The sequence below is a fragment of the Mustela nigripes genome, chromosome 13 (assembly GCF_022355385.1).
Source record: "Mustela nigripes isolate SB6536 chromosome 13, MUSNIG.SB6536, whole genome shotgun sequence".
Taxonomy (NCBI): Eukaryota; Metazoa; Chordata; class Mammalia; order Carnivora; family Mustelidae; genus Mustela; species Mustela nigripes.
The window spans coordinates 31,858,458-31,870,628 of NC_081569.1; the positions used below are offsets into that span (position 1 = coordinate 31,858,458).

General features: G+C 36.0%; 1 protein-coding gene across 4 annotated transcripts in view; it reads left to right on the forward strand.

Annotated features, from left to right (window-relative positions):
• MYO9A (myosin IXA) overlaps positions 1–12,171 on the forward strand; it is a 283,835-nt gene that overhangs the window by 104,359 nt on the left and 167,305 nt on the right. For all 4 annotated transcript variants that reach the window (XM_059371925.1, XM_059371927.1, XM_059371928.1 and 1 more), the window contains exon 12: positions 5,700–5,821. In XM_059371925.1, coding sequence (XP_059227908.1) covers positions 5,700–5,821 — 122 coding nt within the window. The remainder of the gene's footprint in view (positions 1–5,699; positions 5,822–12,171) is intronic.

The following is a 12,171-nucleotide window of genomic DNA, read 5'->3' on the forward strand; positions in this document are numbered from 1 at the left end:
TTGTGTTAAATATACATGGATTCATTACTCCAAGTAGAAGTGAAATATTGTCAGGCTGGATATAAAACAAAAGTAAATTACTACTTATAAGAAAGACACTTTTTCCCCTCTACCCCCAGCAACAACCCTCAGTTTGTTTCCTGAGATTAAGAGTCTCTTATGGTTTGTCTCCCTCCTGATCCCATCTTGTTTCATTTTTTTCTTCCCTACCCCCCACAAACCCCTGCCCTGCCTCTCAAATTCTTTATATCAGAGAGATCATATGATAATTGTCTTTCTCTGATTGACTTATTTTGCTCAGCAAAATTCCCTTTAGTTCCATCCACGTCATTGCAAATGGCAAGATTTCATTTCTTTTGATGGCTGCATAGTATTCCATTGTATTTATATGCCATACCCTCCTACACTATTGGTGGGAATGCAAGCTGGTGCAGCCACTTTGAAAAACAGCATGAAGGTTCCTCAAAAAGTCGAAAAAAGAGCTACCCTAGGCAATCTCACTATTGGGTATTTACCCTAAAGATACAAATGTAGTGATCTAAAGGTGCATGTGCACCTGAATGTTTATAGCAGCAATGTCCATCAAAAGAAAGATACTTTAAATATAAGCATATAAAAAAGTTACAAATAAAAGGATGGAAGAAGCTTTAGTAAACCTGAACCAAGAAAGAGCTGGCATAGCTAAATTAATATCACATTTAAAGCATTGCCAGAGATCTAAAAGAATATTTGGTAATATGAAAGTGTCAATTCATCAGGAAGTATGCAATTCTAAATTTATAGGTTCCTGATGACAGACTCAAAGTATATAAAACAAAAATAAAACTAAAAAAGAAACATATAATTATAGTGGAATATTTTAACAAATCTTGCTGAATAGCTAACAGAATAAGCAGACAAAAGAAAAAGTTGGTCCTGGTATAGATTATTTAAAGCACCCAGATGATACAGAACATGCTTTTGTGGGTGCCCAGTTCTGCCTGCCTTTAGGTTAGAATGCCAGTTTCCTTAGGCCCAAACTTGTATCAAATAAGGATATAGAAGAATTTTTTTTTGGTGGGTGGATATAAGAGATTTTTATTTATTTATTTATAAGATTATTTATTTATTTGTTTGTTTGTTTGTTTGTTTGTTTATTTATGTGGCAGAGAGAGAGAGATCACAAGTAGGCAGAGAGTCAGGCAGAGAGAGAGGGGGAAGCAGGCTCTCCGCTGAGCAGAGAGCCCAATGCAGGGCTTGATCCCAGAACCCTGAGACCATGACCTGACATGAAGGCAGAAGCTCAACCCACTGAGTCACTCAGGTGCCCCTATTTTATTTTTTAAAAGATTTTATTTATTTATCAGAGAGAGAAAGCACACAAACGGGGAGCAGCAGGCACAAGAGAAACAGGCTCCCTGCTGATCAAGGAGCCTGATGCAGGACCCTGGGATCATGATCTGAGCCAATGACAGAACCCTTAACTGACTGAACCACCCAGACGTCCCTAAAAGAAAGCAAATACTTATTTGACATACATAGATAAATGCAAATTTACAAAATGTATGAGATTTGTGTGTATACTGGACCATAACACAAGGGTTAAATTTCAAGGATTGAAACGACACATACTTAAATACCATAAAGAAATTATGCCTGAAACCAATGATCAAAAGATAACTGGAAAGTACCTTTATGGGTAAAAATTAATTAATACACTTCTATATAGTCCAGAGGTTGAAGAAAATACACTGAACTGAATGAACATGTTGCATCTTAAAACTTGTGGGATGTAACCATAGGTGTATTAAGAGCAATATTTTATAGCCGTTAGAAGATTTTAAAATTGAAGAGCAGCAGTGATATATATAAATATCCAGCCGAGCAAATTGGAAAAAGATCTGCTAACTAATCCAAAGGAAAGTATAAAGAAGGAAATAATGAAGATAAGAGAGGAAATTAAGTAAGAGTAAAAACAAATATGCCATGGAAGAAGATTAACAAAGCTAAAGTAATGCTTTGAAATGACTAATAAAAACTCTCAAGAAATTCACCCAGTGAGCAACAAAGAAAGCGATGTAAGTAATCAATTATAGTTATACAGAGGACATCATTGTGGATCCTATTAAAAAGATAATAGTAGGGACACCTGAGTGGCACAGTAGTTCAGCATCTGCCTTTGGCTCAGGGCATGATCCCAGAGTCCTGGGATCGAGTCCCACATCAGGCTCCCTGTTCAGTGGGGAGTCTACTTCTGCTTCTGCCTGCTGCTCCCCCTGCTGTCCTCCCCCACCCCGCACAAATAAATAAACAAAATCCTTTAAAAAAAAGTGGGGTTAATTCTAACTAAAGGTAGAGATGAAACAAAGGTTTAAAAAAAAAAAGACAATAGTATTCACTAAACAGCTTTATGTCCATAAGTACACTTATGAAATGATATGGAAAAAAAAAAACCAAACCCTGACATTCTAAAATCTGATTCCTATAACTATTAAAAATATTGAATGTGTAATTAAAAGTCTTTTCATAAAGTATGTTGTAAGCCAAGATGGCTCCATTGGTGAATCTGCCAACATTGAAAGAATTAGTATCAGTTTGACATATATTCTTAATGTGGAATAGAACAAAAGGGGACAATTCACAATGCATTTTTGGGGGCTAAGATAACACTGATATCCAGATCTGTTAAGAATATTATTAGAAGTGGAAATTAAAGTCAATTTACTCATAAGCATAGATTTAAAAATTTTTAAATAAATATTAGCAAACTAAATCTAGCAAGATATGTAAAGGGATAATATATCAAGTGGAGTTTTTTTTTCTGGTGTGTTTAGTTAACATTTAATTATCAATTGATTTAATTAATCTATTAACAAAGTGAGGAAAAAAACTTATGGTGATTCCATAGTATGGAATGCTATGCTTCAGTAGAAGCATTTGATAAAATTACGTAACCATTCATGTTAAAATCATCAGCAAACTAGGTATAGAAGGGAACTTCCAGCTAAAAGGGCATTTATGAAAATCTATAAATAATATCATGCTTAATGGAAATAGACTGAATGCTTTCCTCCTGTCATGAAAGCAGGGGTTTTTCCTCAGAGTTTTTATGAACATAGACATGTGAGGACATCCAGATGGATGGTAAACACAGGAAAAATTTTTTCACTTAGGAGTCATCAGAGAATTAAAATTAAAACCACAGTAGGATATTCCTGCGCATTCATGAGAGTGACGAAATGAAAAAAACTGATAATACAAATATTAGAGATACTGTTCATGGGAAAGTCCCATACATGGGTGGTGGTTGCATAAATTGGTACATGTATTTTAGCAAGCTGCTTGGCAGTATCTGCTGAGGTTATACATGTGTAGTTTATAAGCCTGTGTTTTCACTTTCAAAATGCATACAAAAGCAGACTAAAAGTTGTGTGCACAAATGTAAATAATGGCATTTTTAATGGTTAAAAATTAGGAATAACCATCATGTAATAGTGCAGTGGTTGAGTAATTTGCATTTAAATACAGAGCATGGGTTTTCAAAATACTGTTCTCCTGTCCCTATTGGTAGCATCACCTAGGCACTTGTTAGAAATGCAAATGTTGGGCCCCACTCTGTACCTACTTAATCAGAAATTCTGGACCTGGGGCCCAGTGGTCTGTGTTTTAGTAAGTTCTTTATGTGATTCTGTTGAATCTGTTGAACAGATTCTGTGAGTCTGTTGAAGTTTGAGAACTAATGCTCTTTCATAGATTTGGCATACTTTTTCTGTAAAGGACCAGACAAAGAAGTCTTTTAAGACTTTTGGGCCATATAGTTTCAATGCTGCTATTACATTGAGAAAGCAGTCGTAGATAAAGCATAAATAAGTGAATATGATGTTCTACAACCCCTGTCCTACAACAATTAAAAGGGATGTTAAGCAAAGTAAGTCAGTCAGAGAAAGACAAATACCATGTGATGTCACTCATATGTAGAACTTAAGAAACAAAACTGAAGAACATAGGGGTAAGGAAGGAAAAATGGAGGAAGTTGAAAATGAGAGGGAGGCAAACCATAGGAGATGCTTAATTCTAGGAAACAAACTGAACTTTGCTGGAGGGGAGGGGATTGCGGGAATGGGGCAACTGGGTCACGGGCATTTGTTGTAATGAGCACTGGGTGTTCTATGCAACTGATGCATCACTGAATTCTACCTCTAGAGTAATACTACATATGAGCTAAATTGAATTTAAGTAAAGGATTAAAAAAATAGATGAACTTTAGATGCATTCTATAACCTGCATATGTCTCTGAAACTAATGTTGAGTAAAGAAAAAAAAAAGGCAGAAAAGAATATATCTTGTATGGTTCTGTTTATATTAGATTTATAAACAGATGAATCTCACTAGTGTTATTAGACGTTAGGATAATAGTTAACTTTGGCTAGGGTGTGTGAATTGTAATTGAAAAGAGGAAATGAGGGAAGGATTTTGGACTGCTGTAGTAACGTCTATAAGAATCCATAAGCTTGTTAACCATGCTACAGGTAGAATAAACAGAACATGATGATTCACAGACCTGTACCCCTGGGGCAAATAATACATTATATGTTAGTAAAAAAATTTTTTTTAAATTAAAAAAAAGAAATAGGACAAAAACACTTTCTTACTACTGCACGGGGTGACCTTACATAGCAATTATTTTCTTGTGAAATTACTAATTAAAAGGAAAGAATCATTTACCTTTGCTAAATTTGCATGTCATCCTTGCACAGGTGCCAGTTTTAATATATGTGCTCCTGAAGTGAGTACATTTACTTTTCCCAGTTAGAGTAACTACAGTTTATATTACACCAGTCTTATTTACAGAATGATACTACTAATAATAATACCCAAAGAATGATAAAAATTAAAAAATTACTAAAACCATCATATTTGTAGAGAAGTGCATGAAAATTATCAGTGCATACTAAAGTCATCAGCCAATTGGGGTATTTACTTGGTGCCTATAAATATTCTGGCAATGTAGAAATTTATCTTCTTTAGATTGTCAGGGACCTTGTTTTGAAAAACAGTTTAATAAGATTATTTCTCAGTACACAGAAAAATAAACAACTGTAATAGGGGCTTAATAGTTGAATAGTTGTTCAATGCCTTAGCTTTCACTTTTTAAAATCTTGGATTTGAAACTTTTTTAAAAAACATATTCTAAGGGTTCTTTTTTTTTTTTTTTTTTACCCCCCTAAGGGTTTTATTTTACCAAACGCAGTATGTATGAATTCCATATTCCAATTTCAGTGATCACTAGAGATGATGGGTTTTACTTTTCCCAGATACTGTTTCATTAAATTCATTATTGATAATCCAACAAATACTCAGTCCTTTTAGATGGTTTAGGGTCATGTTGGAGAAGTTAGGCTTCTTCATTTTATCTTTTTCTTTACTGCAGTTCCTCAGATAGTGTGGCTAAAACAAATCCAGCCCTCAGTTTTCACCTGGGTGGCATACAAATAGCACAGTAACAAAAAAAATTTGATTGTATGTACTTTTTGATGAAAATAGACATATACTGTATGAAGGTTTTATATAACCGAAATTATACATTCTTCCATTGTGTAGATTAATGACCTAAAGGGGAAAAGTTTAGTTCTTTTAAGCCTGGCAAAAGCTTTTCAGTCTTTATTATCGTATACCTATTATTTTCTGCACGATGTATAAATTGTGAATTTATTTCCTAGGAGGAGTATAGAACTGAAGGTATCAGCTGGCACAATATAGATTATATTGATAATACCTGTTGTATAAATCTTATTAGCAAGAAGCCAACAGGTCTGCTCCATCTTTTGGATGAAGAAAGCAAGTGAGTATGATTCTTTCAGCAAGTACCTTTCAGTCAAAAGTGTGGTTCTTTTCATTTGGGCTTTTCATGTCCTTTTAGTTTTCTTCTTACATGCTTGAATAAGGAGTCTAAGTTTCCCTTGTGTGTATTTTATTGTGTGTATATGTTTCTAGGAAAATTGGGTGAACCTTAATACTGAATTTGTACTTGAGTTTTTCCAGATTCTTCTACAGAGTTACTTTGATGTTAAATTTGTTGGCATATTTTTTAATTGTTGCATGTTTCTCTCTTTTTGAATTGCGTTTTATATGAGATGTGTTTGTAGTTTTCATGTTTAGCAGAAAAGAGTATCATGTTAGATTAGTGATGTCTGCCATAGTTGTGCAGGTGGAAAGTAGCAGCATATGCCAAGTATTTGACATCCTTTGTTAGCACTGTGTAGTATACCAAACATGTACATAAGCTTTAGAAATGAGACATCATATAGCATCCTCTAGAGTGTTTTTAGTGCTCTGTAAAGTACTATTTATAGTTGAATTATCCTATAAGATGGCAAGTCTAGAACTGGAGAAACTGAAGTGATGGAGAGTGAGTTTTCTGTCACTCTTTAGTAAAATATTAAGTAACTGAATTAGATTGCTTGATTTCTAACTATAAATATTATATGCATTGAAGTAAGATAGAAAATATTGGGTATTCACTATCATAGGTGGGATGACCATACATCATCAGTTTTGAGTGGGAAAGTCTATAAAGTTTGTGTCTGTTGTCCAGTTTAGTTATTAAAGGTACCTACTTTTATTCCCAGATATTCTGGTTAGTATGGTAAGTTGTGTGTCACCCTATTAATATGCCATAGGCGTATAGAAATTGCTACCTAAAATATAAAATAATATGGTAGAATGCAAAATATACTGAAAAGGAGAATGCTAACAGTTACATCTACTGACTCTATCACCAGTCTATTTCCATTAATCTAAAAATGAATTAAAGTGCAATTAACACAAAAATATTTTATGTACTAAGTTGTGTAAAAGTTTTTTTGTATTACTCTGTATGCCCCAAAACATGTATTATCCTTTATAAAATAGTAAGGTTAGGGGCGCCTGGGTGGCTCAGTGGGTTAAGCCACTGCCTTCGGCTCAGGTCATGATCTCAGGGTCCTGGGATCAAGTCCCGCATGGGGCTCTCTGCTCAGCAGGGGGCCTGCTTCCCTTCCTCTCTCTCTGCCTGCCTCTCTGCCTACTTGTGATCTCTCTCTGTCAAATAAATAAATAAAATCTTAAAAAAAAAATAGTAAGGTTAGTGGTTCTTAACTAGTTACATAGCTTAAATCTGGTGTATTTTATTTTGGAAAGCATTGTAGATGATTTTGATACTCAGTGTTGAGAACTATTATGGTTGGTGTCAAAATATTCAGTAGTTCTGTTACTTTGATGGTTTAGGGTCATGTTGGAGAAGTTAGAGAAGTTGGAGAAGGTAGGCTTCTCCAGCATGTATCATGTATTTTATAATAACAAAAAGAACAAAGTTTAAGCAAGTCTAGGTAAAGATCATATAGGTAATAAGTGATGGATTTGAGATTCAGATAGTCCAGGCATTTCTAATTAGCTTATGCTTTGTCCTATAATGTTTCTCTGTAATAGGCTATAGATTCAGAAGTTCAGGGTTTCATTACATCTCTATTAGCTACCTTTAGCAAATCTCTGAATATTCTTCGTTCTTAGTTTTTTGCATGTAAAAAGGAAATGATTATGAGAAATGACAATGCTGTTTGCTATATATCTTAAGGTGGTTGTGAGCAACAATTGAGATTGTTAAATATATAATTAAAACTTGAATAGAGGAAAGAGTTCTTGTCTGGCCTGTCATTCCTTATGTAAAATATTTTGAGTTCACATCTTACTATACAAAGACTATATTTCCTTGGTCATTTGCTACCTCACATATAAATATTGCCAAATAAGAGAATATCAACTTTGTCATTACCCAGAAGTTCTTGTGGGGAAGCTATGTGGTCAGAAATTACAGAGAGACAGATTTTGGCTCAGTGTAAGAAAGAACTTTCTAATCATTACAGCTGATTAGCAGTTATTTTATAAGGTAATAAAATTTCCTATTATAAACCCTCCTACACTGTTGGTGGGAATGCAAGCTGGTGCAACCACTCTGGAAAACAGCATGGAGGTTCTTCAAAAAGTTGAAAAATAGAGCTACCCTATGACCCAGCAATTGCACTACTGGGTATTTACCCTAAAGATAGAAACGTAGTGATCCAAAGGGGCACATGCACCCAAATGTTTATAGCAGCAATGTCCACAATAGCCAAACTATGGAAAGAACCTAGATGTCTATCAACAGATGAATGGATAAAGAAGATGTGGTGTATATATATATATATATATATACATATATATATATATACAATAGAATAGTATGCAGCCATCAAAAGAAATGAAATCTTGCCATTTGCGAGGACATGGATGGAACTAGAGGGTGTTACGCTGAGTGAAATAAGTCAATCGAAAATAAGTCAATTATCATATGATCTCCCTAATATGAAGAATTGGAGAGGCAATGTGGGGTGCTTAGGGGGTAGGAAAAGAATAAATGAAACAAGATAGGGCCATAAGAGACTCTTAATCTCACAAAACAAACTGAGGGTTGCTGGGGGGCGGGGTTCAGAAGAGGGTGGTAGGGTTATGGACATTGGGGAGGGTATGTGCTATGGTGAGTGCTATGAGGTGTGTAAACCTGGTGATTCACAGACCTGTACCCCTGGGGATAAAAATACATTATATGGTTTATGAAAAAGTAGAAAATAAAAAAATATAGATAAGGAAGCCCAGGTGTGGGGAGGTTAAGCAATGTATCAATATTATAAAGCTAATAAATGGCAGAGTTAGAATTTAAAAAAAATTCCTATTATAGTAATTCTTGTGCATCATTTGTCAGGGTATTGTTGGTAGGAGACTAAACTGAATAACCATCTTAAAAGATTTTATTTTTTGAGAGAGTGCGCAAGCATGAGTGGTGGGGAGGGACAGAGGGAAAGGGAGATGAAGACTCCCTGGTGAACAGGGAGCCCTATGTGGGGCTTGATCCCAGGACTCTGGGATCACAATCTGAGTGCAAGGCAGACACTTCCGTCTGAGACACCCAGGTACTCCTGGACTGAGTAACTTCTTTTTTTATGGGAGATTTTTTTTTTTTAAAGATTTTATTTATTTACTTGAGAGAGAGACAGTGAGAAAGAGCATGAACGAGGAGAAGGTCAGAGAGAGAAGCAGACTCCCCATAGAGCTGGGAGTCCGATGCGGGACTTGATCCCAGGACTCCGGGATCATGACCTGAGCTGAAGGCAGTCGTCCAACCAACTGAGCCGCCCAGGCGTCCCTGGACTGAGTAACTTCTTAATTGTCTCTTCAATTATGCTTCTATATTCAGTCTTATATATTCTATATATTCTTCTATATTCTGTATGAAGACTTTTTATGAATTCTGTTATTATTTTCTTCACTTTATGTGTCAGTCCTGTTGTTTTTACCTCCTCTGGTAAATGGACCACTTTGCTCTATACTTTAACATCCCAGAAGATACAAAGGCATGAAATGTTTTCTTTCTGCCAGAGGTGGACTGAAAATAAATTAGTCACATTTAGGAAAAGCTATTTTGGGAACCACTTAGACTAGTTTTCCTCTAACAACTGCTTTTTTTCTAGAGGGAATATGTAAAATATGAAAAATATCCTTAGCAGCATTCCTATGTCATTCAGTCCTTTAGGTGCATGGGTTTGAGATCAGAAGTCTTGTTTAATCTTGTCTCTGTTATCTCTTGGCTTTGGGCAAGTTTGACCTTGGGCAAGTCATTTAAGCTTGATTGTAAAGGATGGAGCATAAAATTTAGGAAGGAGTAGAATAAGCAAGGTTAGGTATGAGCAGGATGTTAGGAGTGTTACCAGTCTTTCCTTCAGTATTCAAAGTATGATCTCTTAACATGAGTACTGGCAGCACCTTGAAGCTTCTTAGAAATGCAGAATCTCGGACTTCTACCCCGGTCTTCTTTTAACAAAATGAAGTTAAGACCAGAGCATTCATTTAGGACAGCATTTTGTTAGTCTGGTCTGGTCCTAAGAAATTCCTGAGTAATGTGGAGATAGTAGTGATCACCATCACCCTAACATCACTTCAGTAGAATCACAGGAATGGGGTCTAGGTACTGGTATTTTTTTTTTTGATAAGTTTTTTTTTTTTTTTTAATTTGACAGACAGAAATCACAAGTAGGCAGAGAGGCAGGCAGAGAGAGAGGAGGAAGCAGGCTCCCCACTGAGCAGAGAGCCCCATGTGGGGCTCGATTCCGGGACCCTGGGATCATGACCTGAGCTGAAGGCAGAGGCTTAAGCCACTGAGCCACCCAGGCGCCCCTAGGTATTGGTATTTTTGAAAGCTAAAGAGACACAGAAAGAAGCATGGAAACACTAATCTAAGACTATCCTGGCAGACACCCTTTGGGGAACACTAGATGGAAGAGCTTTGAAGTGCACAATAATGTCTGATTTGCCTCTGTTCCAAGCTCTTATGCCCCTGTTCCAAGCTCATATACAATGTGCTTGATATTGTAGTGTGTATCCACAAGTGTTTGTTGAATATAGGAGATATGGAGAGCTTTCCTTTCCTTCTTCCCTTGTTTGGAATAAAAACTGTTCTCATATATGTCTTCCTTTGAAAATTTCTTTTCTCCATTTGAAAGTAAGAGAAAAATCACAAGCTCTTCGATTACTCAGAGGTTTACTTAGAGACAATGAAATGAGTATCCTTCCTGAAGAAAAGTGTCCTGCTGTGAAGTAGTGAGGCATAAGTTCGCAGAGGTTGAGTTGGGTCTAGGCTTACGAGCTTGGATTTGGTCACTTTGCCTTGGTGAACCATAAATTTTCCTGAGTAGGGGAGGCACATGTTTAAAGCAGTATTAGAGGAAAATTTTGATATGTTGATTTGGTGACTTGAAACAAGGTAAGATTAGAGTACTGAGACTACTATGGAGGCTGTTGCTGTACTCTCTGTTTCAGATTGCAGGAGTTACAGTCCATTCTAGAATGGCTTTAGAGTTCTGGAATGGACAGAGAGAGCTGGATGATGATGATGTTTTGAGGAAGGGATAGTATTTGAATGCAAAAGCAGACCTAGTTGAATAGGAAGTTGAATAGGAAGATGGCAATATTGGCAATGTTATAAAGTAGGTAACATATATGTCCTCCCTATAAGGATGCCAGCTAGTGTTAGATGTTTTTACTAGTGTTAATTTAAATTCAATTCTGTTAACACTGCAATACCTCATTGTACTCATTTATGGAAACTAGTTCTTAAAGCTTGCTGTAGGTCACATGTAAAACTGGTCATCTGAACTATGATTCTCTGACACCAAAGGCCATTGTCCTTCCTGATTCTAATACATAAAACACAATTATTTTTGTTGTGATTTTGGAATCATTTCTACACATCACATTTTGTATTCAGCATCTTTGCAACCTCATGTCACATTATTTCTCATTATTTCAACTCTGATTAAGTGAAACTATTTTCTTAAAGATACTTGCTTCTTTTTCTGTCAGTGATATTTCCTCTATTTGAAACTCCTATCCAGACTTTAACATTTAGTTCATAATTGCCTCCTATATCTTCTTTGAATCTTTCCATTATTCCCAACCACTAGTGGTTTTTTTCTTTTTGGAACTTTTCTTTACAAAAATATTACTAGAGATATTGAGAGAGAGAGGAGGAGGAGAAGAGGCAGAGGGACAAGCAGACTGCACTGAGCGCAGAGTGGACGTGAGGCTCAATCCCAGAACCCTGAGATCATGACCCGAGCTGAAGCCAAGGGTTGGATTTTTTAAGATTTTATTTATTTATTTGAGTGAGGGAGACAGAGATAGTGACAGAGAGCATGAATGGGGAGGAGAGGGTGAAGCAGGCTCCACACTGAACAGGGAGCCCAGGGTCTGGATCCCAGACCCCTGGGATCATGACCTGAGCGGAAGGCAGATGTTTAACCCAACTGAGCCATCCAGGTGGCCCCTAAACTTTTATATTCCTGTATTTGCTATCATGTAATTATTTCTTAATAGGATCATTTGAGTTATCCCTAGATATGAAATACTCATCAATGGGTATAAACCATTGAGACATATTTGAAATAATAATAGATATAAAATTATGTAGTTACTGGTACAGGTAAGAAAATTGCTACTTAATTTATGTATCAAGAAACAGGAAAACAGAAAATGACATGGACTTAAGACCTGTCCAAATTGAGAGATCATTTTCTGTTTGGAAGTTCTTGGCCCCAAACAAAGTATCATTTGAGTTTTATTATC